Source organism: Staurois parvus, unplaced genomic scaffold (assembly GCF_062004578.1).
Source record: "Staurois parvus isolate SC_StPar_1 unplaced genomic scaffold, SC_StPar_1.0 ptg001090l, whole genome shotgun sequence".
NCBI lineage: Eukaryota > Metazoa > Chordata > Amphibia > Anura > Ranidae > Staurois > Staurois parvus.
In genome coordinates, this window is record NW_028318886.1 from 4,861,099 (window position 1) to 4,876,688 (window position 15,590).

The window sequence follows — 15,590 nt, forward strand, 5'->3', positions numbered from 1 at the left end:
ATTGTTTACTTCGTGCTCTCCCTCCGTCAATAATGCTCCTCAAACACCGGCCAGGACCCAGTGATTGAATAGCAGCGTGTGGCTTACCCAGAAATGCAAAATCATGTATACACGTGATTTTGGGCACCTGTACCGCCCTGTAGCAGTATTACTGCTATAGGGCGGACAGGAAGCAGTTAACTACGTTAGCCCTAAGCTATTCCTGGCACACTTTATTTACATTTTAAAATGAGTATTTTTTTTGCTAAAAAATGCCTTAGAATCCTCTAACATTTTTTAAAGAAGAGGCACTAGAGAACAAAATTGGTGTTTTTTGTTTTTTGGGGGGGGGGGGGGGTTTTAATGTCTCACGGCATTTGCAGCCGTTTTTCAAATGCAATTTTTGGGAATACACTTTTTTTTAATTTTATTGGGGAAAAAAAAAAAAAACCCACCAATTTTTTTTTGTAAAATATAAAGGATAATGTTATGCCAAATAAACAGATACCAAACATGTCATGCTTTGAAATTGTGCAAGCCCATGCAACGGTGCCAAGCGGCATACATCTTACTATTCATCGGCGACACTTTGAAAGCCTTTACAGGTTACCACTTTAGATTTACAGAGGTGGTCTAGTGCTAGAATTACTGCCCATGATCTGACGATCGCACCGATACAGTGATGTCAGGTCACCTCTTCCGCTTGACAGTAAAGGGGAGCCGATTCCGGCTTTGTTCATCTGTCCAGTGGACAGGCCGGCTGCTTGCTCGGGATTCCCAGTGGGATGGGAAATCCCCAAAGGAGGCGGAGGGGGTGGGGGCGACGTCCCCTCCCGCAGATTGTACAAGAGAGCCGACCGCCGGCTCTGCAGGCATCACTCTGGTACAACCATGAAAAATCCGACAACGTTGTTTTAGTGCTTAAAAAAATGGCCATTACATTCCAGCTTCTTCAGGCTTACAAACAGAATGCAAACTACAACGTGCATCACAAGGGCCAGGGAAAAACTGTAACGAAAAAAACAACACGCTATGCTTTGATTGTTGAGGATTCCTGCAAATTGTGGAGGTCACATTCACATGCTTTTCTGGTAAAGCTTCTAATCAGTCAAAAAAGCAGTGGTGAATTTTGATCCCATCATAAGAAAATCAACTCAATGGTACATAATGGCTGGATTAAAAACTGCTTTGGTACTTGCCCGCTTTCAGAAAACACTGATCAGTGACTGCAGCTGCTGATCAACAAGTTTTCCAGCATGTCCCTGGACAGCAGGAACTGTCACACAGAATAGGATGAATTTCTATCAGCCTATAGCCAGTTTAAAGTGTTGCAAAAGGCATTTTTTTTCTTTTTTAAATAGAGTATGGGAGGGTTATAACCCGTCGGTATGTTTGCCATCTGTGTCCCTTTAGGGAGATTTCCATACCAGAAAAAGGAAGTGAATGAAAATCCAACAAAGTGAGGGAATCCTGGTGCAGCACCAGAACTAGTATCCCCATTGGAAGATTTCCCCTCTGTTACTGTTCCAACATCACCTGTTCAACTGCTTGGTAACACAAATTGCATATCAGCCAACCAAATAGCAGCAACGTACTGCATTTAGGCATCTAGATGTTGTGAAGAGGACTTGCTAAGGTTCAAACAGAGCATGAGAATGGGAAAGAAAAGGGATTTAAGTGATTTTGAACGTGGCTGGTTTGAGTATTTCAAAAACTGCTGATCTACTGGGATGTTAATGCAACTTATAACATCCAAGTGAAAAGCATGACACCAACATGTCAGCAAAACAGAAAAAACAAAAAATTCAAAAGCAGAATCACAGAGTTGGAAAAAGGATCACCCCCTGGTATCAGTATTTTGTTGAACCACCTTTTGCTTTTATTACAGCCTTTTGTCTGTTGGAATACGTCTTTACTAATTTTGCACATCTAGACGTTTCAATATTTGCCCACTCTTCTTTGCAGAACTGCACAAATTCAGTTAGATTGGACGGTGGCCGTTTGTAGGCTGCAGTCTTCAAGTCATTTCACAGGTTTAATTCTGGGCTCTGACTAGGCCATGCAAGGACATTCACCTTCTTTTCTCCTTCAAGCACTGTGTGGTTATTTTTGCTGTGTACTTTGGGTCATTGTCATGTTGGAGGGTAAACCTTCCCAGTGACAATTTTCTGGCAGAGGGCAGCAGATTTTCCTCAATAATTTGACAGTATTTTGCCCCATCCATTTATCCTTCTATCCTGACAAATGCTCCAGTCCTTGCTGCAGAAAAACGCCCCATAACAAGATATTACCACCATGCTTTATTGTAGGGATGTGTTATTTGGATGGTGAGCTGTAGTGGATTTCCGTCAGACATATCGTTTAGTGTTGAGGCCATATAATGCAATTTTAGTCTCATCTGACCAGAACACCTTTTTCCGTGTGGAAGGTGTGTTTTGGCAAAGCTCATTTGTGACTGAATGTGGCCTTTCTTGAGGAGTGGCTTTTTTCTTGCAACCCTCCCATAAAAGCCACATTTGTGGAGAATCTGTGATATTGTTGTCACATGCACACAATGATTTCTCTGTCAAATGCCTGCAATTGCTTCAGAGTTGCTGTAGACCTCACGGTAGCCTCTCTGATCAGTTTCCTCCTGACTGACTCTTTCATCCAGTTTGGAGCGACGTCCTGATCCTGGGAAGGTCTTTGTTGTACCAAATACCTTCCACTTCTTATTAATAACCTTCACTGTGCTTCTATGCATTGATAAAGCCTTTGAAATTTTTTTGTATCCACCTCCTGACTTGTGCCTGTCCACAAGTTTATCCCGAAGATCTTTTGACAGTGCCTTGCCAACCACAGTTGATTGTTTGCTTCAGTTGTACTACCAGGGACTAAAATGCTCCAGGAAAGCTCTTTTCATGCTGAGGTAATCAAAATGACCACAGCTGATCAGTTGAAAGTCAAATGGCTTTATGTGCCATTGAGAAGGTGATTAGCTACACCAAATTGAGTTTACAAGTCATTTTTAGGAGGGGGGGGGGGTGATCCTTTTTCTAACTCAGTGATTCTGTTTTTGAAGATTTTATTTTTTCCTGACATGTTGGTGTTACACCTATCACTTCTATGTTATAGGTTGCACTGAGTAAATAAAGTTGGATAAAACAAAACACGGTGTCTTCATTTCAGGCTAGAAAGCAACATGTCATTTTAAAATGGGGATGATTATTTTAAATACCCACTGTATGTTTGATTAGCCGCTTCCCTGCCCACTGTAGCTGTTGGTTCATTGCTCTGAACTCAAGTGATGAAGTGTATTGATTTTCAGACTTCGTCATAGAGGAGATTAGGGAATGGATGTTCCAAGCTCCTCCTATACAGCATCCTGACACCGCATACAGTGGTCCCAAGGCCCCATGGAAGAAAGAAACCAGAAACCATGGCAAATAGCAGTGGTACTGCTGCAGCAAAAAAAGTGATTGGGTAGCTCCACAGCTACCCAGATCACTTTTACTGAAAAGTTGGTTTCCAGCTAAAAAAAGAACAAAAAATATGATACCAAACTCGTGGCTGCAGCAGTAAGCTTGTTTTAACTACCTGAATTCCAGGGTGATTATAAACAGCCCATGGACAGAAAGTGGTTAATATAAAAACACAAAAGTGTGTAACACAGCTGTATACTGTGCAACACACGGCCTAACCTGTCTTTAACGAAGGTGAGCATTTTTCTTGTGGAGGCAGGTCTGGGAAAACTGGTCTGGGAGTTCCCAAATGGGTGGAAACTAGTGACTTATCCAGCAAAGATTCAAAGTAATAGCCAGCTGAGATGATTAAAAAATAAAAACCTACACATAAAATGTGATCATTTACAAAGCCAAACAATTGCAAGATCAACTAAAATTAGTGTACTGAGTGATGCCACTGGCTGTTATATAAAGTGGTAGCATCCAGTGTCCTTGTAAAATCCCTGCAGTGTCAGGGATGCACTGTAGGCAATAGTGGTGTCAAACTAGATCCTACAATCAGCACCACACAGAAAGTGAACCAGAGACTTTGCTGGTTACTGCCCTGGACAGTATACTACAATGTTTCTGCCACTGGTATCGGGAGCACCTCACAAATGTCAGTGACAGGACTAAAGTACCCAAGTTTAATCAGTATTCTTTGACGTTTTGGTTAAATATGTTCACCTCTATTCAATTCTTTATGCCAGATTACTACTTTGTATAATCAAACTACTTTTGCTTTCCATGAAAAACGTGGCAATGCTAAAGCTGGAAATTCCACTAAATATACTGAATTCAGGCCCTCCATAGAAGTCTGTAATACAAAAAGCTGCACATGGGCAGTATGACAACTCTGGAGGGCAGAAGTGGTTCTTGGCCCAGCAGTAGGCTGCAACTTCTGGACCCTGTTAGCATGTCATCTAAGGTCATCAGTAGGATGTTGGCTGGTATTTAAGCAAGCAACGGGGCACTTCCCAGATGATTGCTTGAAAATGCAGTTATTTGTGATCTAAATTTAGTGCAATATCCTGCAGTAACAATTCAAGTACCACTGGATGCAGCACTCAGCCCTGTCCAGCTGTAGCATATTTCAGCCTGCCATAAATGTTTATAGGCTGCAGGGCTGGATGCTCCACCTCCATCTTCCAAGTGCACAGAAACACTGGGATTGAATGCACACAAGTTAAACGCCTATTGTGAGTATGGCCTAAAGCAGGGCTTGAAAAAGCCGCTTGCCAAATGCGAGGAGAAATTCTTGTGTGGCGAGCACAGATGATGGAGAGGCTGCACCTGCGCTCCAAGCCTCATTGTGAAGCCGAGTTCCGGTTTCCGACTTCTTTGGCACCACCATTACACTGGCAGCACCGCTGAGGGGACAGGCACAGGACAAGCCCAATCTCCTCCGCTGAGAGGAAACACAAGCATTTTTTGATGTGTTTTTTCTTCATGGAATAGATTGCAATCCACACACAGCCATTGAAGTGGTATTTTGTATCAGAAAAAGGGTATTACACAAGTCTTTGTCCTGCTGTACGACGAAAACCATTGCAAATCTTGATGTGAAACTGGCTTCCTACTGCTTTTTGTCATCCAAAAAATGATTTTTTTGGCTTTTTTTTTTTCTTAACTGAATAGAATGCAATCCACACACACCCATTGAAGTGGTATTTTGCATCAGAAAAAGGATATTACACAAGTCTTGGTCCTGCTGTACAACACAAACCATGGCTGCTCTATTAGCACATCTTTGTTAAAATGTTTACTGTTGTTATGCTATTGTTAGGCCATGTTTTTTTGGCATCTAAATAAGCACTTTTTTGTTTTTTCTTAATGCACTACTTCTCTAAGCTCTCTTTTAATAAGATCCTGGAGACAAAAATTGTTTACTTTTGTTTATTTTATGCAATGTTTTTTGGCCATAACACTTCTCTAAGGTCTCTGCTGGAGATAAAAAATACAACGTGTTTACAGTAATTATTATTCCATGTTTTTGGGCATCAAAATAAGCACTTATTCGTATGCTATACTTCTGTAAACTAAACTTACATCTTTTAAAAGAGACTTTAGTTACTAAAGTCTTTTTAAAGATGCAGAAGATAAACAAAAAAATACAAAATATTCACTACAGGTTTAAAGCTGTAAAACGTGATATTTTGATTGCACCCTATTGCTATTAAGCTATTACTGTGATGTTTAAATTGACATAATAAATCTATGTTATAATTGCAGTTTTTTATATTTTGGACTCTTTATTCAAAAGAAAAATGTAATTTCATAAGCTTTAAGGGGGCGTGGTTGGGGGCAGGGCAACTGGTAGACAGTAAGGTTTGTGCCTGGCTAGTAGGTCTGGACTCGAAATTTTAAGCCCTGGCCTAAAGTGAACTACAGCTTTTCTCATTAGAACAATGAGAATTGCTCAGGTGGTTATAAAAGTAGGCTGAAATATGCTGCAGCTGGACAGGGCTTAAAACTGTATTGAGCAAAACTCTAGTGCCATATGTACATATGGCCAGCACATAGCTATGCTGCATTACAGGCATTGTGTCCTGAACACATAGGGCCGTAAACACAAGTTCTACTTGGTACAGCAGTCAGCCCCATCCAGCCACAACCTATTTCAACATGTCAGACTGACAGGCTGCAGGGCTGGTCGCTGTACCTGGCCTTCGCCATTAAGGTCCTTTCACGAGTGTCAAAAAAAAACAGATCCAAAAACAAAAAGGAAATAAAAAAAAAAAATTAATCCTTTTAACAACTGTTTACACCAGTTTATACATCTGTCTTTAGTTTAAAGTGGTGGTAAACCCTTACATATTACTTGGTGAAGTGATTGACCTCAGGTGATACCCAGAGATGAAACAAATCCTACATACTGCTCACCTGCAAATATGGCATCACTTCCTTTCTAGCTAAAACACTACAGAATTTTACTGGTCAGCTAGGAAGCAGTGACGGTGTGACAACTGGCTGATTGGATCAAGTCAGTTTTTCTTAAAACTTTCAAGAACCTGAAAATGACAAAGCAATGGAAAATGGGCAGTGGATAAATTGTTAGCACTTCCACCTGGCAGTACTAGGGTCATTGGTTTGAATCCCAACCACTGCATCACTTGTGTGGAGTTTGCATGTTCTCCCTGTGCCTGCGTGGGTTTCCTCCGGGTACTCCAGTTTCCTTCCACACACCAAAAACATGCTGGTAGGTTAATTGGATCCTGTCTAAATTGGCCCTACTATGTGTATGTATGAATGTGAGTTAGGGACCTTAAATTGTATGCCCCTTGAGGATTAGAGACTGGTGCGAATGCAATATATATATATATATATATATATATATACACACACACACACGTGTATATATATGTAAGCGCTGCGTAAATTGACAGCGCTATACAAGAACCTGTAATAAAATAAAAAAGTCCATATACAATTCAAAAGACAGGTCCTAGTAAGCCGGCTGCCAGAGTCCATTGATGTGGACACTTTCTTTTTCTCACCACCACACATTCCTCGCATGTTTTTTTTCAACAGCTCGTAAAGCTTTGCATATGCCAAGCAAAACAGCCCTAGGGAGATTACTGAACATCTATAGGACTCGGAAGCAGAGGCAGTGACAGAGTGGTGACTGAATGGGTCATCGCAGGAAGAGGGCACTGTGTGAAGTACTGTAAGTGTTTCATAATGTGCAAGTATGCTGTACACTGGTACTTTTCTGCAGAGTACTGCATTCATTGTTTTGTTTTTTTGTGCCTAGACAAACTGAAAGATGCCCCTGACCCTCAAAGCCAGGGCTTTAATAGCCATGTTGTTAAAGCCAGGGAGAGATTGCCAACTGACTCTTGGAATAGTAGATCCGGATGGTCTAGTAGGGTTCACAGTGCACCTGCTAGAGGTCTTACTAGGTTGGCATACCTCATCCACGTAGGCTAATGAGGATTATTGGAACGCACTTCATCTCTATCTTGTGTACTGATCCAGCAGAGCAACCAGCATCCACCACTCCTGTCAGCAGATCCCTGCACCTGGATACAAACCTGATGTTGATTTGATCTTGGAAAACAGGAGGTCCACATTCAGCATACCCCATCTATGACACAGGCCTTGGAAAACCTCTTGGAAAAAAGGCCACTTTCACAGGTCCAAACGTTGCCAGCTGAACATTTGCTTGCCAACTGTCTAAACCTGGAATGTACACAATTGACAAGGTTGCAACATGTAGTTTTCCCCAGGACAGGATCCATTCCACCTCTCTTGCTGCAGTGAGACTTCTGTCCTCCCAGATGGTTGATGTACACTACAACCATAGTATTGCCCAACTCAATCTGGACCCGATGGCCCTCTAAGAGGTGGGCCCAATACTGAATGGACAGCCATCTTGCCCGAAGCTCCAAGATGTTTAATAAGGAGACAAGATTCCTCTGACTACCAAGTCCCTTGCACCAACAAGGTACCCATGACTTGACCCCTTCCCCCAGCTTGACAGGCTGGTGTCTGTCATGAGATTCCTCCAAAAAATCTCCAGAACCAAATTCCTCGATTGCCTTGTCCTGGGGAGGGAATGCTCCCAATCCGAGACATGTCCAGGACAAGACCCAGATACTGCAAGCGATTATTCAGATCCAGTGTCCATATCCAAAAGTTCATGATCTGCTGTCTGACATAACCTTTGCTGTCTGTTACCTCAAAAGGCGGTTTTCCAAGTATTCCACAATGGGGATGCCACAAAAGTGCAACAGGGCTAACCTTGGAGTCAGCACCTTTGTAAAAACCTTAGGTACCGAGGTCAGACTGAACTGGCAGGTCCACAAACTGGTAGAGCAGAGCCCCTACAGCAAACCTCAGAAGAAAAAATACCAAAATCCGATACGCTGAAAAGATGGGCAAGAGAGTGAAGGTAATAACAGACCTAGTTGACTGCATCCCTAATTTGTGGACCCAAATGTAGACATTTAAGGCTTTGTGGTCCAGGATGGGGTGAATACCCCCCTTTGGGTTATGGGACTGTAAAAAGGTTGGAAAAAAATCCCTGGAACAGTATTGCAGCAGAGAACACAGCTACAAAAACAAAAAAATAAATAAAATCAGTTCAGAAGACACAGGAGAAGAACCTGATGGAGATCTGCCATTCTGTGGAGAGACAAATACAAAAAAAAATAATAGGGTAGAAAAGGAAAATGCTTTGCTCCTTTAGATACCCTGTATGACCCAAGGCTGGAAACAGCACTGGTAGAAACAGGTCAATCCACTAGTTTCAGGGTGGTGCACGCAGCACCAGTTAGTCACAAAGTCTCTGTGGTGGGTACCTCAGTACTAAGGATGCAGTTAAATCAGATACAGAACTGCACAGGGGCATACATATGGCCTCTGTGATCAGTCTCAACAAATAACTGGGTAATTTGGGCCATGAAGTGCTGCAAGCTTGTAGTAAAAACCACAGCTGAGAGGGCAGATGACCCAGCTACACCTGACAGAGTCAAGAAGGTCTGAGGACGGGAAAGACTTCAACAGCAGAGGACAACATGACTCCAGACTGCATACATCCGCACCATCAGTAGGCACCCTGCGAGCAGTCCTCTACATTAGAAAATACGATGGGGGTACCCAATACGGCAAGCTACCCAAAAGATTTTTGAAACCATGGCTGCCAGTTTCAAAAACACACACAAGTCACAGACAATAGACAAAGCTACTGAAAAACACATGAAATGCCTCAAAGCAAAAATTTAAGGTAATTTTGTCTAAGATTAGAAAGAAGTCTCTGTAATCGTTTAACAAGTTCTAATATTTTAATATGATTATACTATAAATCTTGTATTGCAATTCTCAAACAGAACTAAAAGCAAATATTTTTTCTGCAGACAGATTCAGGATAACTGAGTAACACAGAACCCCCACCCATTCATTGCCCTGGGAAGTGGGCATGGAGAAACATTCCCAATATAAATAGGCTTGCACAATGTATGAGAGGAAATGTCACCAAACAAGTTTAAATAAACACCCTAGTTCACTTTACAGGAACACCCATGGCCAATCCGTCATGATAGAAATACAGGAACAGCAACTACTATTTTGAAGGTGCACATGCCAGGCTGTCATCCTGATCTTTTTTTCAATGCTTTGACCATAAACAAAATTGTGCTTACTAGGTGTCATAACATTTCACATTACTGGCCAATAACCCACCATGTAGAGAAATGATCACCAAAAAATTTAAGAGTACATTTCAGGATTCAAACATAAGAGCTGCTACTGTTGACTTTAGTTTTAAAAAAAAAAAGTAAGATCCACGGTCAACCCATTTATTCTTGATTACTTGAAGCCATTGACCTTACACACTGCTCAAAAAAAATAAAAGGAACACTTTGAAAACATCAGATCTCAATGAGGAAAAATATCATGCTGAATATCTATACGGATTTTGACTGGGTAAGGTGTTAGGAACGTAAGGATGCCTATCGTTTGATGGAAATAAAAAATTACCAACCTAACAAAGGACCAAATTCAAAGACACCTGAAAATCAAAGTGAAAAAAAATGATGCATACAGATTATATGACAACCTCCATCTATACTGCACAAGCAGACACCTCCAGCAACAATGGAAATAGAGGACACACTTGCCGACTAAGCGAGAATGGTCGCTCAAAACTGCTCCATTTCATTGCGGGCCGTATCAGCATTATGATTACCCTCAAAGGGCCGGTTGTATCTGCAAGACTAGATGTCCAGAGCACCCCACCCCCCCATTACATCAGATATCAAAAATCCCTCACCCTCCCTAACATCACTGTGCACTCCCTTTAGGGGCAGAGCTGGAAAGCAGAAAGTACTGCGGAGACAAGGGGTACCTGCAGGAGAGGTGCAAAGGCCACATGAAATGGCCTGGAGGGTCGGATTCGGCCCGCAGGCCTTGTATTTGACACCTGTGATTTAGATGGTCAAGGGCAGGAAGACAGCACATGACCACTTCATGTCCATAGATGCCTTAATGTAGAATTTGAGGCTAAAAGTATCTTAAACTTCTACAACCTCCCTTCTAACATCAATACCATCTACCCTGTAGAAAAAAAAGATGCTTTTACTTACCTATTCTAAAGGCGATCAGATCCGGTCTTACTCAGCTAGCAGCAGCTTTAGGGAAGAAGGAGAGCCGAAAACGGATGGCCCATAGTAAGCCTATGGGTGGCGTAACCAATCAGGAATTCCATATGTTGTCTGAGTGCGCTCTCCTCTCCCCTGTTGCTGGCTCAGACAGAGGAGATCATATCACGTGACCAGACCAGAGCACACTGAGAATAGGTAATTGCATCTTTCTTCTACATGGTAGTTGGTATAGTTAGGATATAAAAGAAGAAAAAGTGTACAAAAAGAGAAAAAGGGAAGCACTTCAGTAGCGTAAAATCATCTTTATTTAAAACATAAAAACTTCACTGCACTCACGTTCCAGGAGCGCGGGCAACTGGAAAATGGCGCCTCAGTGAGCAGGGGCAGCGTTCCTCTTAGAGTAAGGCAGCACATGCAGGCTGGGGAGTGTGAGCCCACTTAGTAAAGGTGTTATAAGGAGGTGGAGCACTTTCAGGATTACGTGTTCTACTTTAAATATGATCATACAATACGTACATTTTCTCCGAATATGTATTCTAGAAAATTATCTTATTCCAAGGGGGCACAAATACATCACTCAAAAGCTAGTCAATCCAGTTTAGGCGTAATACTTTTTGAGGATTCTGTTGACATTAAGGACACAAAATAAATTTATAACGGAACAGATTCATTTTGGAACTTTTTTTTATATCTCAGAAATCCAAGCAATTGATCTTCATAAAGTAATTGGAAATGTAGAAGCACCTACCTTCTGAAACATCGTCTTCTACCGCTCCTTTCACCTGAGAAAAACACCACTGAATATCATTGCCTCCACCAGCTCCTTAAAAGCAAATATTAATAAAACAATTAGTAAAAAAGAAACAAGAACAGCAAAAAAATATATATATTTAGAGTTTCAATACAGTTTTTTTTTCGTTTTTAGTTCTAATTCTTCTGAAATTTATTTTTGATCTTGATTTGCACATAATGGCTTGCTGTTCCAAATGTGTTATTAAAGTATTACTAAATCCACAACAGTAAAAGCAGTCTGTATATGCAGTAAACAATGCTGGTTATACGCTGTGTAACCTAAGGGGTTAATTCTATGCATTGTGTAAAAATGCTGTTTGTTCCTGACTTCTCTAATCCTCCCCTTCTTCCAGTGCGCCCCCCTCTTATCTCCTGATAAGACATATCCTGTGGAGTCACTCTGCACATGCTTAGTTTGGTGTGTATTGCTAGAGAGATTTTTCTTTTTCTGTGCATGTGATCAGCACAGGACCAATCAGCTCTGTCCAGAGGCCAGGGGGCCTGGAGTAGAATGACAACTCCTCCTACAAGCTTTAATGTGCTCAGCTGGACACTGATAGAAGTCACAAGACTGCTCTAACTACTGATGAGAAAAGGTATTTAGCAGTTTATATTTACTAAAATAATTGCACTTTCTTATTCTGTGTACTGTGGGAGACCAGATATAGTAAATGCAGGGTCCTGGGTTTAGTAACACTAAGTTATACATATAGATTTACAATATGCTCCCTCCAGTTGCCATCTGCATATAGTAGACTGATTAGCGCCATCTTTCGTTGCAGAACAGGAGACCTTCCATCTGCTGGTATACCAAATTGAGTTGGGCAGTGTACAGTACTTCTCAGCCAGAGAAAGCTTTGTACTTACGGTATGTAGCTGATGCTACAATAGAATAATACAGTATTTGCAGTGGCTGAACCACTTAGTCATCAATATAGTTCCTTTTGGCTAGCTTGGTCCAAACAAACTATTTAAAGTGACAGGCAACCCAGACTTTGGCTTTAAGCAACTCACCCAATGGACTGAAGAGGATTACACACACTAATAACTAGGTAGCAGATGGATTTCCCCCCCACCCAACAACTTGATTTCTTGAGAGCAAAGCAAACACTTCAAAATGACAGAGGTGTTTGCTATAGACTCCTGACAATAACCCTAAATAATCCAATCCTCACTCAAATGCACAAGGCCCCTTTCACGCTAGTGCACTTTTGCAGCACTTTAGGAAAGCAACAAAAGCACATGAAAACTATTCCCCATTACGTCCTAAGTAACTGTTCACACTGCAGGTGCTCTGCACTTTGAAAAGTCCTGCATTCTCTATCTTTGGTGCAGTTTTTCAAAGTGCACCAAAAAGACACCTTCCATTGCAAGTCAATTGGAATGCATCAAAAGCGCATCAGTGTGAAAGGGCCCTTAAATTGCAGAAAAGAGCATCAGTATGAAAGGGCCCTAACCGGTTTGATGTTAGGTGGGGCCAATTACAGCCCACCTTAAAACATTTTCCATCAAGGACAAACCTATAGACCTGGATTGAGACAAAGTGGCAGTGATACACAACCACTGTGCAGTACTACTAAACAGGAGCCAAATCTTTGTGTGTAATGACCAAATATGATTACCACCATGCACATGTATGTTTGTAACCTATACCGTACAAACAAGGTTTTCAAAACCACTTTTCAATGAGAACAATTACATGCACTGGTCACATTCAAACATATACATACACACACACTGTAAAAAGGCTATCATATCCCTTCAAAATGCATTTTTGACTGTAAGCATTAAGGGTGCCTGTGGACTCTGCATTGAGGACTATAAAGAAGAACTAAAGCAATAAAAAAAAACAAAAACACACTTATAAATCAAAAGAGTTCTACAATGATATAAGGTTGAATTTTTTGAAATATGTGAACAGGCAGGCAGCTTATAACCTTTTGGAGATTTGTGTTAACCTACATTTGATATTATGCGAGAGTACATATGGCATACGATCACATGAACATTCTGCTGTGCAGCTAATAGCATGAATTCTACTTTCACACTTCCCACTTGCAAAGAAAAATATTTAATAGGGAATTTCTGAAATCTGGCTGGCACAATGAATAAGATGCTTGACCCAAATTTAATGGCAGATCGTACCTCATTTCTGAGGCTATATTCCTCCTCAAAAGTTTAAGTCCAATGATGGCAAACCTTTTAAAGACCGAGTGCCCAAACTGCAACCCAAAACCCACTTATCATTAAGTGCCAACAGTGCAATTATACCTGAATACTGAGATTTTAGTTTAGAAAAAACAACCCAGTGACCACCAGCACAAGGGGGAAAAGTTCCACTGACCACCAGCACAATCTAAAACCTTCTGTTAATAAAAACGAATGTAATAAAACTCAAAGCCAGCCCAATATATATATATCCTTGGCAGCGCACTGACCGGCCATGCGAAAGTTCGGAGGAGTCGCGGCTCGTGATGTCATCGTCTGGCGTCACAACTCCTTTCCAAGCATGCGCATGGCCCCTATGTGCGTTATTATCCAATTCTCAGCTGCTGAGGTGACTTGGCTCACGTGCCAACAGACGGCTGTGAGTGCCCACTGCAGCACGTGTGCCATAGGTTTGCCACAACGGATCTAGTTCACCTAAAACAGATTTTAGTTTTGAAACAACATCTACAGGCCAGATCAGCATTAGGCTTCTTCACCACTCAGGATCATAGGTACGAGCACATCACACCTGTATTCTGGTCTCATTTCCCTGGAACAGCAGCTGGAATCATGAGAAATACAAGAAGCCAAAGTGAGATTCAGGGCCCATTCACACTTTAGCGCTGAGGTGCATTAACACAGTGTAGTACGTTAACTTACACATAGTTAAGGTAGCCCATTCACTTAATATGCAGCTGACACACTGCAACGCAGTGAAATTCAGACATGACCAATTTTTTCTAACAGCACACCACAACAGCTCCTCCTCTGCTGTGTGTACCCAGAGAAAGCCGCCTGCTAAGTGAACACAGGTATTGCTTCTGAGCCGGGCTGTGTGTGTCCAAGACACACACAGTGCGGTATGGCCCCACCACACAGGATTCAAATGACAGCTATACAATTTCCAGAGTTGTTTTTTTTACCTTAATGCAGGGTATATATCAAGGTAAAAAAAAAAAAAAAAAACCTGCCTTTAGAATCCACTTTAACTGTCCACCATCCAACCAAAACATTAATCGGTGTTGGATTAAGCTTCTAAGAATCTCAGCCCAGTAAGGGTCCTTTCACATGGAGTGGACTCATTTAGAGGATCCGCTTGCTCTCTCTGGTGATCCGCTCAGCAAGCAGATCACAGCTCTGTGTCCATTCTGGTGCTGCAGAGCAGACACAGAGCTGCTTGCTCTCCTTAATGGGAGGTCGGATGAGAAAGGACCGCCTGTCCGTTGTCATCCGACCCGAAGAAAGGGGAATTGGATCCCCATCTGTCCCTTTTTGGTGGATTGGATCAGATGTTGGCGGGTGTAAACAGACATGTCCGTTTATACCCGCCGCTCCATAAAGGAGAATGAGGACCTAAATTAATGCAATCCTGACTGACAGCTGTAATACAGCAAATGGCCAAGGACAATGGAAAACTAAATTATTTTTTCCTAATTTTTGCAAGACAAAACAAAAAGAACAAAAACACGCACACCAAAAATTTCTAAAGCTAGAATTACACTTTTGGTGAACTTTTCTGCACCTAAATCCCATGCAACTGTAAGTGCAGATGAACCTATAATTAAGGGCTACAGCATGTTTTTATGGGAAGGCACAGTTTCACTTCAAAGGATAAGTTCACGGAAGTCCGTGAATGAATGACGGGGCCGTGTGGGCAGAGCCACACAAGGCCACGTGGTTTTCAAAATTTAGACAGATAGTACGGGGAGACTTCTCCCCGTAAAATCTGTCAGTAGGGGGGGGGGGGCAATGGCTGCTGCTGCTATTGGAAAATGTTACATGTTCCACCCTAAAAACAGGTCAAACATGTAACATGCTCCCAAAGGTGAACTTATCCTTTAAATTACAACTGATACTACCATCTGTTCTCATTCATGCTTCCACCACCCATTCCCGAGAACATACCCAGAACATTCAAACTGTACCAGATATGGGTGGTATTTGAATACTCACTCCCCCCATGTAGTATTGCTCATGACAGAACTATGTTGTGGGAGGGCAGGAGAAGTTCCAGTTTTCCCCCACA

At 41.8% G+C, this 15,590-nt stretch overlaps 1 protein-coding gene across 2 annotated transcripts in view; it reads right to left on the reverse strand.

Annotated features, from left to right (window-relative positions):
- Positions 1-15,590, reverse strand: part of PPP2R2A (protein phosphatase 2 regulatory subunit Balpha) — a 54,016-nt gene that overhangs the window by 21,177 nt on the left and 17,249 nt on the right. For both annotated transcript variants that reach the window (XM_089658736.1, XM_089658735.1), the window contains exon 2: positions 11,313-11,387. In XM_089658736.1, the coding sequence (XP_089514862.1) occupies positions 11,313-11,387 (75 nt within the window). The remainder of the gene's footprint in view (positions 1-11,312; positions 11,388-15,590) is intronic.